The 19,558-nt window shown below is 35.0% G+C and overlaps 1 protein-coding gene across 1 annotated transcript; it reads left to right on the top strand.

Annotated features, from left to right (window-relative positions):
* Positions 1 to 17,657, top strand: ubox5 (U-box domain containing 5). Its single transcript, XM_056464192.1, has 6 exons — positions 1 to 55; positions 3,803 to 3,875; positions 7,331 to 7,450; positions 11,434 to 12,364; positions 16,072 to 16,227; positions 17,377 to 17,657. Exons 2-6 carry the CDS (start codon positions 3,822 to 3,824, stop codon positions 17,577 to 17,579), a joined length of 1,464 nt encoding a protein of 487 aa, XP_056320167.1. The 5' UTR covers positions 1 to 55; positions 3,803 to 3,821; the 3' UTR covers positions 17,580 to 17,657.
* Positions 17,658 to 19,558: the final 1,901 nt, after the last annotated feature.

The raw sequence follows: 19,558 nt of genomic DNA, 5'->3' as shown, positions 1-19,558 counted from the left end.
TTTCCTCACGGAAGTAGCGCGGTGACGCCATCGCGCTGCTGTTTCTCTGCTGTGGGTGAGTTTTGTTTTCACAAATGTGTGAACGTCGAGATGTTTCATCCTTTAGTTATGCATTTCTCCATCTGTTATACTCGTTATGTCCGTTCCGCAGGTTTGACCACAAACAATCACACGATTTTGATGTCAAGTTATTTATTACAAGCGCTTTTGAAGCATGTTTACCGTTGTTTACCATGGTAATTCTGTGTTACTTTGTATTGTTGCACATGCGCGTTGGTAATGTCATCATATCCTTTACTGTGCTTTATCGTAGGATGAATATTATATGAATATGGGCATAAGTACTATGGTAAATATCATAATTTAATACGGTATTGTCAAATTAAGAGTCCTGTTAAAATCCTTTCGAATTGTAATAACAAGCAAGACTTATGCACCTGTATTTGATGCATTTTAATTGAATAATACACATATATAATGTAAAACAAATGGGCAACTGGTCAGATTTTCAAGCATTGATGTTAAAAATAAAGTGTAAAACATATTTTACTTTGCCTTATTAATTACAAATTGTCCTGGTTGATTTTATATGTTTTTTTCTGAGCAAACTATCATCAAATGTCTCCATGATTTGCAAAAGGCAGACACTGAAATATCCCTGAGGGTAACAACAGTTTCTACATCCTAAATAATCATGTCGTTCATGTTTAGAGCAAAAATATATTGCTTTTATATTAGTCTGTACGGATCACAATTTGATGAAATATATACTCAATAATTGTCATCATAAAAATCTGTTTTACAGTTATCCAAAATAATCACATCATTAAAAACTAAAATTATTAGCTGATATATTATAAATCTCCATTTATGCATTACAATTTGATGAAATATATACTCAATAATTGTCATCATGAATGTATTTTACACATTAATCCAAAATAATCATGTCATTTATATTTAGAGCAAAAATAACTTGCTTTAATATTAAAGGTCTCTGTTTATGGATCACAATTTGATTAGAAATACTCAATAATTGCCATTATGAAATCTATTATACGCATTTAATCCAAAATAATCTTGTTATATGTAGAGCAAAATAAATATTATCTAATATTTTGAAGTCTCTATTTGTGGATCACAGTTTGATTTAAATAAACGTAATAATTTTACACATTTAATCCAAAATAATATTCAAAGCAAACTATTTAAACACATTTAATGCAAAATAAATAATTAGGTGATATATTAAAAGTGTATATTTGGATCATAATTTGATTTTAAAAAATCTAAATTGTCATTATGAAATCTATTTTACACATTTAATCCAAAATGATGAGGTCATTCATATTTAGAGCAAAAATAATTTGCTTATATATTAAATGTCTCTATTTATGGATCACAATTTAATCAAATAAATACTTAATAATTGCCCCCTGAAATCTATTTTGCACATTTATCCAAAATAATCATATAATTCATTTTTAGAACAAAATAACTTGCTTATATATTAAAATATATTAAGTCTCTTTTTATGCAATACAATTTGATCAAATAAATACTCAATAATTGTCATCATGAAATCTATTTTACACATTTATCCATAATAATCTTGTCCTTCATATTTAGAGCAAAAACTATTTGCTGCTATATTAAAATGCTCTATTTATGGATCACAATTTGATCAAATACATACTAAATAATTGTAATTACAAAATATATTTTACACATCTAAAATAATCATGTCATTCATATTTAGAGCAAAATAACTTGCTTATTTCTTAAAATATATTACAATACTGTATTTATGCATTACAATTAAATCAAACAAATAATTAATAATTGTCATCATGAAATTTATTTTACACATTCATCCAAAATAATCATATCGTTCATATTTAGAGCACAAGTTATTTTCTGATTCATTGAAATTCTCATTTTATTTGATCAAAATACTCAATAATTGCCATCTAAAATCTATTTTACCGATTTATCCACAATAATCATGTCATTCATATTTATAGCAAAATAAATAATTAGCAAATATATTAGAATTCTCTATTTATGGATCACAATTTGGTTAAAAATACTCAATTATCATGAAATGTATTGTGCACATATATCTAAAATAAGCATGCCATATTTAGAGCAAAATTATTATCTTGCAGATATATTAAAAGTCTGTATTTATGAAATACAATTTGATTAAATAATTTGTTATCTTGAAGTCTGTTTTACACATTTATCCATAATAATCATGTCATTCATATTTAGAGCAAAATAAATTGCTTGGGTATTAAAAAATATTAAGTCTCTTTTTATGCAATGCAATTTGATCAAATAAATACTTAATAATTGTCATCATGAAGTCTATTTTACACATTTATCCAAAATAATCCTATAATTCATAATTATAGCAAAAATTATTTGCTGATATATAAAAAGGCTCTATTTATTGATAACAATTCGATTAAGAAATACTCAATAATCGCCATCACGAAATCTATTTTACACATGTATCCAAAATAATGTCATCTTAATAGCAAAATCAATAATTAGCTGATATAATGAAGTATCAATTTATGGATCAGTTTGACAAATATACTCAATAATTGTCATCATAAAGTCTAATTTACACATTTATCCAAAATTATCTGTCCTTCATATTTAGAGCAAAAACTATTTGTTGCTATATTAAAAGTCTCTATTTATGCATCACTTTTTTATCAAATACATACTAAATTGTCATTACAAAATATATTTTACACAAAAAATAATCATGTCATTTATATTTAGAGCAAAATAACTTGCTTATTTATTAAAATATATTAAAATACATTACAATTAGATCAAAAAATAATTAATAATCGTCATCATGAAATCTATTTTTCACATTCATCCAAAATAATCATCATATCATTTATATTTAGAGCACAAGTTATTTTCTGATTCATTAAAATTCTCATTTTATTTGATCAAAATACTCAATAATTGCCATCTAAAATCACTTTTACCCATTTATCCACAATAATCATGTCTTTCATATTTATAGCAAAATAAATAATTAGCAAATATATTAAAATTCTCCATTTATGGATCACAATTTGATTAAAAATACTCAATTATTATGAAATGTATTGTGCACATATATCCAAAATAAGCATGCCATATTTAGAGCAAAATAAATAATCGGCTCATATATTAAAAGTCTGTATTTATGCAGTACAATTTGATCAAATAAATACTCAATTGTCATCATGTCCTTCATATTTAAAGCAAAAACTATTTTCTGATATATTAAAAGTCTCTATGCATCACAATTTGATCAAATACTCAGTAATTGTCATGACAAAATCCATTTTCACATCCAAAATAATAATGTCATTCATATTTAGAGCAAAAATAACTTGCTTGTATATTAAAAGATCTCTATTTATGAATCCCAGTTTGATCAAAATACTCAGTCGCCACCTGAAATCTAGTTTACACATTTAATCCAAAATAATCATGGCATATTTAAAACTAAATAAATAATTAGGGGATAAATTAAAGTCTCTATTTATGCATCACAATTTAATCAAATAAAAACTCACCAGCTATCATAATGACATCCAGTTTACACATTTAACAACATAATAAATCACGATATAATAATCCTAAATAAGAATCACATTTAATATACGATGGCTCAATCTTCCTCTAAAGGTTTAGTTCAGGCCCTTGTGTTGTTCGTCCCTGTGCGTTTTCGTCATATTGTTGTGCAATAAAAGACTCTGTTATTAAAAGACTGTCTTCTTTTCAGCGCTGTAAAGGCAGAGGCCATGGTGTTCAATCTCTGCCTGCCACACTTTCAGACCTCCATTCACTGCAACAAGGTACATCGACTGCCATTCTGGAGAAAGCCAATTCACTTACGCACTTTAATGCAGTTTGACCTTATGATAAATAATCCTATTCATACCGCATTGTTACCATTTCACAAAATCACATGGACAAGATGTGTTCAGAATGTCAGAACAGCTTTATTTATAGTTGCTGTATAGTGTTTGTTTGATTTTTTACATTTATTTAATGCTCACAGATACATAATGTAAATACGCCAGATTATAATGTAGCTAGGCCTGTACTGTAGGATATATTGCACCAAAATATACTGCGATAAGCAATATTATTGTCATTTTAAGACCATTTTATTATACAGTATAATGCATATTTTATTCTAAAGGATATTTAATAATGAGGCATTGGAATCAGAACGCAAATACACATACCCTAAACAAATAAATGTTAACAGTAAAGTGCAAGGTGAAGAGTAACAGAGTCTGCAGTATCTGCTACCAGATCTATTTTCAGCTGTCAGACACCTACAAGAAAATATACTATAGTCATTTATAGTAAATACTACAGTGTTTTATTTACAATACTGACACCTCCAATAGATAGAGGTGTTGCACAATTTTTGCATGGTTTTTATGCATGGATGATATATATTGCATCACCAATAATGTCCATGTGCTGTGTGATAAGTCCATATATTGATTATTGTGACAGGCCTAAATGTAGCATTGCTCCTTTTCTTTTGTTTTTGGGAGAAATGTATTGAAATCTGTTCCTGCCTCTGAATAAAACAATTAAAAAGGTCATTATGCCTTTTTATCTTAGAATTGAGTAATGCAAACTTGAATTTTCCCACTTTTATTTCTCAGAATTCTGTTTTCATCTCACAGTTCTGTGTATAAAGTCGCAATAATCTGTTTTTATGTTTTATTTAGAGCCAAGAACGGGCTTTCATACAAATTCCAGCATTAAATGAAAGTGGTAGTTTCATTGTAACGTAGTCTATCCCAGTGTTTCCCAACCCTGTTCCTGGAGGCACACCAACAGTACATATTTTGTATGTCTCTCTTTTCTGACCCATTAACTTCAGGTGTTGGAGTCTCTTCTGATGTTATGATGAGTTGATTCAGGTGTGTTTGATTAGGGAGAGGTTGAAAATGTGTACTGTTGGTGTGCCTTCAGGAACAGATCTAGCCTATAGTGGAGTAATCTTGTTTAGGCAATTGTTTGGAGTTTTACATTTTAACGGTCAAATATTTATTGCTGAATTACAAGTTCAGTTTTCGATTTGCCTCGTGAAAAAGAGAATGATTTCATATTCTCAGGGCCGGCGCGTCCAGGGGTGACCTAGGCGGCCGATAGGGCGGCAGAATAGTGAGGGCTGCGTGCGCGATGATGAATTTTCAGCTTTATTACTTCTGTCCTCAGAGTCACACGATCCTTCAGAAATCACTCTATTATTATTATTATTATTGGTAATAGCTATAAAAGCAACAAGGAGTAATAATTTCATTTGAAACAGCATACAGTAAGTAATAAATAAATATTGAATAAATAAGTTTAACTATTTTTTAATATTTAATAAATGCCGTCTTGATGAACAGAATAATTTTAATTAGATTTTTTTTTAAGTAATAATAATAAAAAAATATTAAACCGACCCCAAACTTTTGACCGGTAGTGTAGATCAGTGGGTTAGATAATAAAGTAATGTAATGTGCGTGTTGAATATAATATGTGAATATAAATATGTATAAATATTTTTTATACATTTTTTTTTTATATTAATGTTAAGCACCTTGGGTCTGAGAGTAACGCAATTTCGATTCTCTATATGTCTTGTACATGTGGCTGAATTGACAATAAAGCTGACTTTGACTTTGATAATAGACGTTTGTTGATAGGCGGTGCTTTTGTTAAAAACTCTTCTTAGTCGGTCGCAAATCTTTTTAAATGCATTAAAAGGCAGCGCATATATTAGCCTCCCCCTGGAGTTAGTTCACCCTCCGCCTATGACGATATTGAAAAGATTTGACATATCACAAGTTTGCGATATTTTCTTTCTCTGTGATATACAGACTCAGAAGTCAGAATTATTAGCCCCCCTTCAATTTTGTTTCTTATTTAAATATTTCCCAAATGATGTTTAACAGAGCAAGGAAATGTTCACAGTATGTCTGATAATATTTGTTCTTCTGGAGAAAGTCTTATTTGTTTTATTTCAGCTTGAATAAAAGCAGTTTTTAATTTTTTTAAACACCATTTTAAGGTCAATATTATTAGCCCCTTTAAGCAATATATTTTTTTCAGATAGTCTCCAGAACAAACCATCATTATACAATAACTTGCCTAAATACCCTAACCTGCCTAGTTAACCTAATTAACCTAGTTAAGCCTTTAAATGTCACTTTAAGCTGAATACTAGTGTCTTGAAGAATATCTAGTCTAATATTATTTACTGTCATCATGACAAAGAGAAAATAAATCAGTTATTAGAAATTAGTTATTAAAACTATTATGATTAGAAATGTGCTGAAGAAATCTGCTCTCCATTAAACAGAAATTTCTGAAAAAATAAACAAGGGGGCTAATAACTCTGACTTCAACTGTATATTGCGTTATTAATACAATTTCACCAGATGACCTAAATAGCTCTATTTAGAAAAGATTTCATTAATTTAGATTGATTGGGATGATCTTATTAGGGACGTGAAATATAAATATGTTTTTATGTAATTTATTATATGCATATAATAAACAAATTTGAGCAAATATAAGCGAATTAAACAGTGCTTTAGGGTTTTCCGGGGAGAGTCTAACAGTATTCGGTTGCAGAAATTGCATGATCAAATGTAAAATAGCATTGCATAGTCTTGATCATACAAATTATTTAATAAAATAAATCTTTATGTGCTGTTAAAATGCTTTAAACTCTCTTAAAATGCACACATAGTCACAGGCTTTATAACACATGCAGATGACAAACTTTCACTCTATCATGGTTCAATTCTTGACCTGTGGTTTCTGGTCGACTATAATCCCAACTCAACATTGCATGTCTTGCAATGTGAGTATTGCGGATGCAAACATTGCTGAAGGGATATATGCGCAGCACTGTAATGAGTGGCATAAAATGAGCTTAAAATGACAACAATATTGTTTATCGCAATATATTTTGGTGCAATATATCCTACAACAAAATATAGATATCACGACAGGCCTAAGGACAGCACTAATCTATTACCATGAAAAAAGAGCAGCTGAGGATTAAAGTTGAACACTTTGAAGGTGTTTTAAACTTTTCCTTTCAGACGCCTCTCAGCTTCTGCTGAATATAAGCGAGTTCTGCTCTGCTTTTGTGTTTCTGCTTCTCTTTGTGCTCTGGACGAGGGTCTTGAGTGCGTCTGAGCTGACCTTGCAATGTTCTGAAGCAGGAATACGCATCTCTGACTGTGTTCATGTGGGTGTTTTTGTGTGTTTGTCCTGCTGACAGCTGTGTGCCGATGGCTACGACGTGTCCAACCTTCTCTCTGAGGATCGGAATGTTCGCCGGAGAGGATTTAAGCTGGAGTACTTCCTGCGGCCGCCTGTGCACGTCACACTGAACTTCCAGGTGGAGATTATTATTGATAAAGATAACGATATTAAAGGAAATCTGAATTTGGGGGAATTTTTATTGTAAATAAACTCATTTTTTAAGCTTTCCTATAGTTTCATCTATTGAGCCTATGTTTGGGGGGGTGTCTAGTGAAAATAAAAATGTATATAATAGTTCCAAATAAACAATAACATGTATATGAATGGGGCGGCACAGTGGTTAGCACTGTGGCCTCACAGCAAGAAGGTTGCTGGTTCAAGTCTTGGCTGGGTCAGTTGGTGTTTCTGTGTGGAGTTTGCAGTTTTTTTTATTGTGTAACTAGTCAACTTAAAACATTACAACAACATGACTGAAGTAACATTCTCTTTATAAGTAACTTGAAAAACCATCTGGTTAAGGAACATTGTATTTTTAATGGCCATGCCATACATAAATTGGTCAACAAGGTGTAAATAAATGTAAAACAAATTCACAAGTTAAATATCGTTGCAGAAGATTTGAATGAAATAAAGTAAATATTGTGCAATTTGAATTAAACATTAAATACTTCTGAATATATAGTAAGAAAATAACCATTTTAACCAATGTAAACATTACATCAGTCAACTCAAAAAGTTAAGCAAATTTAAAACAGTTAAAAAAAAAAACTTTGTAGACCATCATGCAAACAAAGCATGTTGTTGATAAGTCACATGTAGCTGTTCTTTACAGGTTTCTTGAGAGAAAGTTCTGTCTACAGTCTGACTGTATGGGCTGTATGGGCTAATGTAGTTTTACTACCTTCAATGGTGCAATTGCATATATTGATAAAGTATTGATACTTTGACTACAAAGTAAGCATAATAAAAATTTTCATTTGCTTTGTGTAAATTAAATATAAATTAAAGATTAAGTAGATTAGTTGATTTAACAAGACAATGTGTCAGTAAACAGGGCGCCTGTTAATAAAGTTTCTAATAACTACCTTTTCTAACAAAGGCAATAATTTTCCTAATAAATGAAATGATTACTTACGTGCTGGTCATAAGCCATGTTTGTTAAGGTGATGATAAGATCACGTGAACTATGGTTCGTCGTTTAATCGGCGTCCAATCCCGGCTAACTTCCGGAAAGGTAGAGTAGCCAATAGCGCTAGAGATAACAAGTGAACCAAGTCCCGCCCCAGGACTGACAAAATTCCAAAATGTTTCGCGCGAGCAGAGAGAAGAACCAGCGAGCGAGCGGAGAGAACTGATCGCGCGCGCGCGCGCGCTGTAGGCATGACCTCGCTCGCGAGAGCGTACATCGTGCGCACAGATGATGAGGTGCGCGCGCGGGACTTGTTTTCTTCGCGCTGGATCAGTTGAGCGCGCGCGTGAAGATCCCCTGTGCGCTCGCGAGCTGTAGTTTTCTCGCGTGTAGATCTGTAATCTGCTCACGGTTCACTTCTCCTCGCGCGCAAACATCACCGCTGCGCTCGATTAATATTGGCATTGATTTGCCGCCATAACATTCTCTGTTACATTCCTTCATAGAGCACCGTACTCTCACAAGTGAGCGGCTAATTAGGCGCGCCATCATGTGGTCGGACAATATTGCCTCTTATATTGTACCTAATAGTTTTATTTAAAAAAAATCGCGATACCTCGATTTACTGAAAAATTAAATCGTCTTAAAACGTAAATTCGAATTAATCGGAAAAATCGAAAGAATCGCCCAGCCCTATGGTACGGTCTGTGAAACATTGCTCGCCAACATTACCATAGGATCTGACCGCAGCGGCTGCCCGAAACATGCTTCATGTGAGCCCAGTGGAGGAGCGCATTAAAGCAGTGCAGTTAAACACCAGCACATTGCTCTATTATTAACCATGACTCGCATTCAGTATTAATCCACACCATGGCAAAAGCTGAACTGTAAGTACACTTACTTACTTAGCTAAACTGCGACATGGTCATCTTGCTGAAATATTACCAACGATCCATCAGGTAATGTTTTTCCCTCTCTCTCTCTCTGTTGGTAAAGCACTGTCAACAAATATTATTCCTACACGCCCTATAAAGCACAGCGCATCGGCCTACAGCAGCTGGATTAGTCCAAAGGCGCAGTACTTTTTGCGGTCGGGTCTGTTTTAATTCGGATCGTATTCTCACCACAATCTAACCGCTCCAGGGTTCGTTTGAAAGCGTACCGACACCACCTATTCAAGAAGGTCTCGGTCCGCTTTTTTGGTCCGCACTAGAGTACGATTGCTGCATTCACACCTGCCCAAACGAACAGCACCAATACAGAAAACAAACTCTAGTGCGATTCAACCCAACTAAATAAGGCAGGTGTGAAAACACCCTAAAAATATCTCAGTGTACTTGAAAATATTAGAGATTAAGATATTGGGTATATTTTAAATACAGTTGCGCGGTGCGTCTCTTCACGTGACAAAAGTAATCCTCAGTTTCACTCGCATTTAACGTAATTCAATCTACAAAGCTAATTTGTGCTAAAATGCGAAAAGCTATTTGTGCTATTCTTAAAATGAAAACGCATGGCAAAATTTCTAAAATGTTTTCACACAGACAGCAAGATACTGTCTAAAAACATCTTACAGTTATAAAAAGAAACAAACTACATAGACATAAATTATCACATGTTTGTGGAGATGATGTAATGAATTTGAATGTGCATTTAGCACATGTATGTAGACCAAGCGGCAACCTCCCGCTCTCCCTCGGGAAGCCAATATGGAAGTAACTGAAACTGCAATTCATCAAAATTCCGCTAGTCCTGCTCCATAATAGAGCAAATTGCAATTGAGCCCACTGTTAGAATGGCCAACTTTACAGCAGAAAAAAAGGTGTTTACAGCCTGGTACAAAGAACGATTTTGGTTCTTATAGCTATTATTACCCTCCATGACAACTGTGAGGGGGTGAATTTATTTATAACTCATCCATTTCCTTTATATTAGGTTATATTAAGTTTGCATAATTAAGGGCGTGGCCACTTGAGTGACAGCTAGGTCTCGCTGGTCACCGTCACTTCACCTCAGCTGAATCCGGCAGATTAGCCACTGATCTCGGCATATTCATCGTATTTTTGTGTTGTTTTATGTGGCTTTACACAGTCAGCTGCCTTTTGGACTTATTTCTTACAATTATCAGATGATATGGGATGCTGTGTGCACTTAATTGTGCTCACAAACCATTCACGTGGCCTCCGTTTCCCATGTGAGTAAAGTTATATACTTATACACCATCTCTATAAATGTATGTGTTTTATTGAAGATCATTTATCATTTATAATGTTCTTTAGACCCGTAAAGCACTCCAGAATGTGACAGATTGATTAGCTGTAGGCTCTAGATCAGTCATCTGAAGCGTTATCATACAGTGTTATGCTGGAGTTCATCAATAGTCTTGCATTTACTAACACGCACTATATCTGAAGTGTTTGGAAGTAATTCGCATTTTCCTCCTGTAGAAAAACATCATAAGAACAATGTTTAGTGGCTCAGTGTATGACTACAGTGTTTTTAAAAGTCTAAACACTTTATTGATATAGTGTACAGCCAAGCACATGTGATCAGAACACAAACGAGTCGCAGGTAATAAAGTATTAAGCGTTTCTCCCACAGTAAAGTCTGTCTGCCAGGTCTAAGCAAAGTGCCAGCAGGTGTCTGTAGCTCCGCTCACTCCCCGCCTCTTTGCCCTTGTTTGGTATCCCGCCGTGGGTGCGATGACACGCGAACAAAATGGCGACGGTTGACCGCGCCTACTTGTAGCTTCTTTTGCAGTGTTCAGAAACCTATGGGTGACGTCACGGATGCTACGTCCATATATTTTACAGTCTATGATGTAGACGTTACATGAAACAGTAGGTCATGAATATTTCCCTGAAAGTTCATTTTATTGATTACTTTTCAGACGAAGTGATTTAAATACAGTGGAAATTATTATATTATTAATCACTTATTTGAAGTGACATAGCCAACACTGTTGTAAATGATAATATGTCTACATGCAGGTGCAGATGGAGCTGTGTCGGCTGGATGTGGAGCTGTGGCCGTGGGGAATGGATCAAGGCCGGAGCTCCCGCAGGATTGAGATCCTTACAAGTTCAGAACAAAGCGGCGAGAACTTCCAGCTGGTGTCTCGATGCGATCTGAAGGAAGAGCTTCAGCTTTCTTTCACGCATCCCTTCTTTAAATCTCGTCCTCCATTCTGTGATCCTCCTCCGCCTTTTGTTGGTGAATCTAAAGAGTTTTGGAGCCCCAGATCTCTATCATCCGTTGCTCAACTCCGCATCAGTATTCCCTACAGCGGAGCTGCGTCTGCGCTCGGATTTCGCTCTCTTTCCATCTGGGCTTTGCCATCTCGATCCTGTAGTGAATCTGAACTCAAAAAGATCCATCAAGCACATCTAAACACGCTCAAAATAAACCCAACAACCCCACTTGCTGCTAAATCAGACGCAGTTCAGACTGATTCTCCAACTCCAGAGGAGTTCCTTGATCCGTTGACGCAGGAACTAATGGTTCTTCCTATGATTTTACCCAGTGGGATGGTAATCGATCAGAGTACTTTGGAGGAGTATGAGAAAAGAGAGGCGACTTGGGGTCGACTGCCGAATGACCCGTTTACCGGCGTTCCCTTCACACAGAGCTCTAAACCTCTCCCAAACCCGCTATTGAAGAGCCGCATTGACCGTCTGCTCCTGCAAACGGGACACAGAGCAGTCGGGAGCAGGAATAATACACTAAATAAACCACAGCCGTCCAGGCTGATGTCTCACAGTGTGACAGACTCCAATGAAACACACAGACTACAGTCTGAATGTGTTTTAGAGACACAGAGACAGAGATGTTCTGCTAAAAGAAAGCGAGAGTTCAGTTCTCCATCCACCAGCACTGATGCCGATCGCCCTCCATTGAGGAAAACACTCCAAACACACTCAGGTTTGAACGAATGTCAGATAAATGTGCAGTGTCCATCATGGTGAATATATGGTGAAATTGTCATGTCGAGTGTTTGATATACTTAATGTCATTTTATTTCTTTGAATGAAAGAAGTTTGACTCTTCTATTGTGTTCAAATACTATAGCTGTACAAAAACATCGGTTAAGACTAGGGCTGCAACAACGAATCGATTAAATTGATCAAAATCGATTACTAAAATCGTTAGCAGCGAATTTCATAATCGATTCATCATGTCGCGCGACACGGGGACGTTTGATTATTAAAAAACACTTTAGTTCAGCGCGGAGTGGAGGGAACTCGGTCTCTCTCGCACTGATACAGAGTTCATAGCCTCATAGACAGGGATGAGGAAGGGAGTTTAACAGCAGGGTCCTACTTTTGTTCCGTTTTGAAGTGAGGAGCAGGCCCGGATTGGCTAATCGGGTGGACCAGTCCGTTTTTTTGGCCGCGAGGGCCGGTGTCCCTATCTGCTTGCTCTCTCAGCAGTCGCACTTTTTTCATTTATTTATTTATTTGACCATAGCCTCACTCTTTTTATTCATAATTTTACCACAGCTCCGCTCTTTTTATTTATTTTCTCGCAGCCCCGTGAGCAAAATGCAGCCTGCAGGTTAATAATGATGACTATCATTCAACCTCAAACATCGGCACCTTAATGAATATAAGAATTAAAATAATTAATATTAATGAATATTACATCTGCTCAATGAAAATCAGATGAAAACACGGGTACAAAGATTCAGCCATTGTGGTCCAGTGGTTAGCACATTTCGTTAAGACGCTGCCGACCCGTGTTCGAATCTCACCTCAGTAAATAATTTATTTTTATTTTTTCATTTTTATTATTAACACATATAAAACTGTTTGAGTTGTCGAACATTTGAAGCTCTAAAGCAGCCGTTTTCTTCAAAGTGTGGTTTATTTATAAACTAATTTGGAGAGGATCAAGTGCTTATGATCAACACGGCTGGCTCCTCATTAGCTCCGTAATCTGACCCATTAGATGATGAAGCATTATAAATAACCAGAGTTTTACACTCCAGTTACTGTATCTTCGTCTTGAACTCCGCTCTCGCCCTTCTAACTGGAGGGAGCCCCGGGCTCGAGGATATTACGAGCTCAGGGCTCTCTCCCGGGACAGCATGCCAAATACGCTTTATTGATTATCAGCTAAGTGTGAACTCTTGAAAAGACGTGATAGTGTCATTAGAAACTGAATTGGAAATGACGTTATTGTAATATAGTCAGTCGTGAACTGAGGTGGGCCGGTCTAAGGCTTGAAACTCCAGGGCAGAAAAGGAGTCCCACTCCGGCCCTGGTGAAGACCGTAAAGTCCCTGGTGCTGATGTTTTACTTTTTATCCAGCTTGACAAGCATGACAAGTTAGCGTTAGCTCGTTTGCCTTTAGAGCTGCAACTGAGATAATCAAACTGAGCTTTGGCGCGGTGTCTGGTGTCAGTAAGGGACCGTCGGAAAAGTGGTTCTTATTTTTTTCAGTTTTATTTTTTTTTTTTTCGAAAACAAAATCAACTTAACCCCGCTGAGAAAGACGTGTCATATTAATCACAATTATACAGCGTTTTAACCGCCTAATGCCTAATTTATGTTTTAGACCTGTAAATACACACACGTACTAGTAAAAACAAAACATTTAGAGTTTGTAAAACACATAAGGAAGTCTAACAATCCATTCAAATATAATTTGCCGATGTGTTTTATTCATATCAGATACACATTACACATAGTTGTATGTACTTGTATGTATTTTGGGAGTAACTGGTTAATTTACATGCTGAATCCTGCATGTTCTGCTTTTTATAAATGAGGCAAACGTGCGGCCGCAAGTAAACATGGCGACAACCATCTCACGTTATAGGTCACAATCACTTACATGTTTATATGAACTGGTAAATCTTCTGTTTGAGATTATATCTCGTTTAGATTATTTTTCTTACCCAATTCACAAATAATTTAACTTGTTTTAAGCAAACAATCACTTAATTTTGAGGTGTTTTATTAGCATAATAATTTCTTATGCTATTTCATGTGTCTAGTATGTATCTTGATTTAAAAAATATTTGGATATTTGCATTGAAAACAGAACAAAACTACTTTATTTATTTTAGTTAGTTTAGTTTATTTAAAGTACTATGTACTTTATTTTATTATTATTATTATTATTATTATTATAATAGCTCATAAACGGTTAGAAATGAATGCTTTTCTTTGTTTTTTTTAATCAGATTCAACGATTAATTGAAAAAATAATCAACAGATTAATCGATTATTAAAATAATTGTTAGTTGCAGCGCTATTTAAGACTTAAGTTTTTGAGCTTAGTAACATCAGCTAGTAGATGTAGATGGTGCTCTAGGCTTGTTTTTAACAGTAGATGGCGCTGTAGTCTAGTTTTTAACAGCGGATGGCGCTCTAGCATAGTTTTTAACAGTAGATAGAGCTGTAGTCTAGTTTAACAGTAGATGGTGCTCTAGGCTGGTTTTTAACAGTAGATGGCGCTCTAGCTTAGTTTTTAACAGTAGATGGTGCTGTAGTCTAGTTTTTAACAGCAGATGGCGCTCTTGCTTAGTTTTTAACAGTAGCTAGAGCTGTAGTCTAGTTTTTAACAGTAGATGGTGCTCTATGCTGGTTTTTAACAGTAGATGGCGCTCTAGCTTAGTTTTTAACAGTAGATGGTGCTCTTAGTTTTTAACAGCAGATGGCGCTCTAGCTTAGTTTTTAACAGCAGATGGCACTCTAGCTTAGTTTTTAACAGCAGATGGCGCTCTAGCTTAGTTTTTAACAGTAGATGATGCTCTAGCTTAGTTTTAACAGTAGATGGTGCTCTTAGTTTTTAACAGCAGATGGCGCTCTAGCTTAGTTTTTAACAGCAGATGGCGCTCTAGCTTAGTTTTTAACAGCAGATGGCGCTCTAGCTTAGTTTTTAACAGTAGATGGCGCTCTAGCTTAGTTTTTAACACCAGATGGCGCTCTAGCTTAGTTTTTAACAGCAGATGGTGCTCTAGCTTAGTTTTTAACAGCAGATGGCGCTCTAGCTTAGTTTTTAACAGCAGATGGCGCACTAGCTTAGTTTTTAACAGCAGATGACGCTCTAGCTTAGTTTTCAACAGTAGATGGAGCTGTAGTCTAGTTTAACAGCAGATGGCGCTCTAGTCTAGTTTTTAACAGCAGATGGCGCTCTAGTCTAGTTTTTAACAGCAGATGGCGCTCTAGCTTAGTTTTTAACAGCAGATGGCGCTCTAGTCTAGTTTTTAACAGCAGATGGCGCTCTAGTCTAGTTTTTAACAGCAGATGGCGCTCTAGTCTAGTTTTTAACAGCAGATGGCGCTCTAGTCTAGTTTTTAACAGCAGATGGCGCTCTAGCTTAGTTTTTAACAGTAGATGGCGCTCTAGCTTAGTTTTTAACAGCAGATGACGCTCTAGCTTAGTTTTCAACAGTAGATGGAGCTGTAGTCTAGTTTTTAACAGCAGATGGCGCTCTAGTCTAGTTTTTAACAGCAGATGGCGCTCTAGCTTAGTTTTTAACAGTAGATGGCGCTCTAGCTTAGTTTTTAATCTATGGGAATGGCGCTGTAGGCTATTTTTCCTAAATTTCTAAAACTTTGTTCCTCCAGCGATTATGGCCTTGTTTTCTGCTCATGTCTTGTTTTTTCTGTTATGTTTCAGAGTCGGATTCTCATGAGCAAAGGTTAGCAGACAGTTTAGATCAGGCTCTGAACGCTGCGCTTTACGGTTTACCAGTGTTCACTACACAGAGCAGAAACACTACGGACTGTGAGGACACCTCCGCTGACACGACGCGCATGGACATACAGCACACAGGTGAAGAAAAATAAAACAAATATATAAACACAATTTATATAAAAAGTATGAATTCAAACTAATACATTAATAATGAAAAAAAGAAAACATTAAGAATTAAAAAAAGTACATTAATTAATGGAAAATTTAAATATATAAATCTAAAAATTAAGATTTAAAAATACATTAATAATAATTATTATTAATAAATAATAATGAAAAATATATAAAACAAGAAATTAAAATTTAAAAAATGATTTTATTAATAGATCATTTAAAATTATAAGTAAATATTAAAGAGTTATATTAATAATTTAAAGTAATTCAATATTAAAAAATAAATATAACAATTAGGAATTTATTAATAATTATTATTTTTAAGCAGATAAATATAAAAAATAAGAATTTAAATTTATTAAAGATTTATTTAAATTAATTTAAATTCTATTAAAGTCACTAAAGAATTTAAAATAATTCAATACATTAATAAATTAAAATACACTGCTACATTAATAATAATTATTAATAAAAAAAGAATTTTAATTAATTTTAAATTAAAATGTGTAATAATTAATAGATAATTCAAACAATAAATATAAAAAAATTAAAGATTTAAACTAATTAAATACATTAATAATAAATTATTTAAATATATATATATATATATATATATATATATATATATATATATATATATATATATATATATATAAAACAATTAAGAATTTAAAATAATAATTTTAAATAAACAAATAAATATTAAAAAATAAGAATTTAAACGAAATATTTTAACAATAAAATTACAAAAATAAAAATGTAACAATTAAGAATTAAAAATCATTCATTTTAAATAAAGCAGGTAAATATAAAAAATAATAATTTAAAATAACTAAATATATTAACAATAAGGAATTTAAAAAATAAATGTATAACAATTAAGAATTTAAAATAATTAATAACAATTCATTTTAAGTAAAGCAGGTAAATATAAATAAATAAGTAAATAAATGAATCATTAAAAATACAAGACTGTTGTTTAGTGCTGGGGAAAGTTTCTTAGAAAAGTAATGCATGACAATGTTGCAGAAGACTAAATAATAAAAGCATGTTTTTGCAGTGTCTGATCTGAACGGACTCTGGTGTGTGTGTGTGTGTGTGTGTGTTTTGCAGGTGGGCAGACGTGTGTTTTCTGCTCGTGTTCATTGACGGTTTACTCCTCCAGCGTGCCGTCATATTCTCTGCCCTGTGATCATCTCCTGTGCGGCCCGTGTTTGAGACACAGAAACACGTCTGATCCACAGAAAACATCGATTAAATGTCCCGCATGCGGATCATCGGCTTCATCCAGAGACATCACACGAGTTCATCACTGAAGCGGTCTGTGTGCTGATTATTGTGTGTGTTATATTCATTAAACATTATTGAGAAGCAGCATGAAATGCACACTGTGGTTATTACGTATGAATATGTTTATGTGTGCAGGCCTGTGAGTGTGTGTGTGTGTGTGTGTGGTTTTTGAGTGTGCTGTGCATGTGTGTGTGTGTTGTCAGCAGGAGTGTATGGAGGATCCTTGAGCTCTTTGTGTTTGTAGGATTGAATCTCTGGATGAAGTTGAAGCGGCTGAAGGCTGATCTCTCATTGTGTGTGAATGAACAGCTCTGACCTCTGCTGTCTATTGAACAACACACACACACACACAGAGAGAGCGAGAGAGAGAGCTGAAGGACACACATCACCTCATCAAACTCATTTAACTTGTTAAGTAACGAACTAATCAACTCTAAACATGAACAATGATCTGTATTCCTGATGGACACCGTATTGTGCTGCAGTCGAGCGTCAGATGCTGATGTTGTCGTCATGGATACCAGATCATAATGCACTAAATAAATAAGGTTTATGCCGGCTCACTGTCAGGGTACAGTGTGATGTACCGTGCGTCACTCTGCTATTTTAGTGCAGATTCAAGTTTTTACACCTTTATAAACTATTTTTATATGCAGCATTTCATTTTAAGTATATCAATTTAATTAGTGGGTAGAGCTGTCGCCTCACAGCAAGAAGGTCACTGGTTCAAGTCTCAGCTGGGTCAGTTGGCGTTTCTGTGTGGAGTTTGCATGTTCTCCCTATGTTGGCGTGGGTTTCCTCCGGGTGCTCCGGTTTCCCCCACAGTCCAAACACATGCGCTATAGGGGAATTGATTAATATTGATTGTTTCGAAACACTGCACCGAAGCATGATCTGAAACACCAGGGTCACATGACTAAAGTGTTTAGAAACACCTGGTCACGTGACTAAAGCGATTCAAATCATCAGGTATCTCAGAAGCGTTTCGAGACCTCGCGAATCTGCATTTCAAGAGTTCACACTTAGCCGATGATCCATCAAAGCTTGTTTGGCATGCTGTGCCGGGAGAGAGCCCCGAGCTCAAGGGATCCTCGAGCCCGGGGCTTCCTCCCGTTTGCAGAGCAAGAGGGGAGCCTGAGCTCGGTGGATCTCAGAACTCCCCGTCTGCAGTAGCTAAGAGAACATGTGAGGAAAAAAGGGGGCTAGACAAATGCTTGATTGTTATGCATGATGTATATATTTGGATGGTGGGAGGAAACCGGAGAACCCGGGGAAAACCCACGCGGACACGGGGAGAATATACGAACTCCTCACAGAAACACCTACTGACCTGGCAGGACCAGGGTTGGCAGTGTTCTTGCTGTGGGGCTAACAGTGATAACCACTGGGCCTCCGTGCCGCCCGATCTAAAGTGAAGGAGGAGAATGGGGAGGAAGGGGGGTTTCTTCCAAACGAAGATAAAGTGGACTGAAGACTGTGGTTATTTATAGTAGCTTATGGCTCATATGATTGGATGATACTGATTAGCTTAATATGAGACCGGCTGTGATAAATCATAAGCATGTGATCCTCTCGAAATTAGTTTATGAATAAACCTCACTTAATTGACAGAGTCTCATATGGCGTAGTGGACCGTGAGTATGAACGTTGTTACTATGCATCAAGTAACTTTTGGGTTCGAATCCCGCCTTGTACAAATACTCCTTTTAATAGTATATCCTTAAATGCTATTTTAATCATGTTACTGTTTTATAGTGTAGTCTAGATAGGATACAGCAGATACGCCATCAATTTAGCATCATTTTTGTAACACTGTAAAACAATAATTAATATTTGTACAGTACTGTGATGGTTGGGTTTAGGTTTTGGGTAGACGTTAATAAAATACAATAAATGGGGAATTTAATGAATAATATAAATAATTCCTGTTAACGTCTGGCCACAACCGTCTCTGATCTAGCAGCAACCGTGTGTTATGACCAAAACCAGACATATTTATTCACAA

The sequence above is a fragment of the Danio aesculapii genome, chromosome 8 (genome assembly GCF_903798145.1).
Source record: "Danio aesculapii chromosome 8, fDanAes4.1, whole genome shotgun sequence".
NCBI lineage: Eukaryota > Metazoa > Chordata > Actinopteri > Cypriniformes > Danionidae > Danio > Danio aesculapii.
The sequence above is the reverse complement of the archived record's forward strand: the minus strand, read 5'-3'. Positions and strand labels throughout refer to the sequence as shown.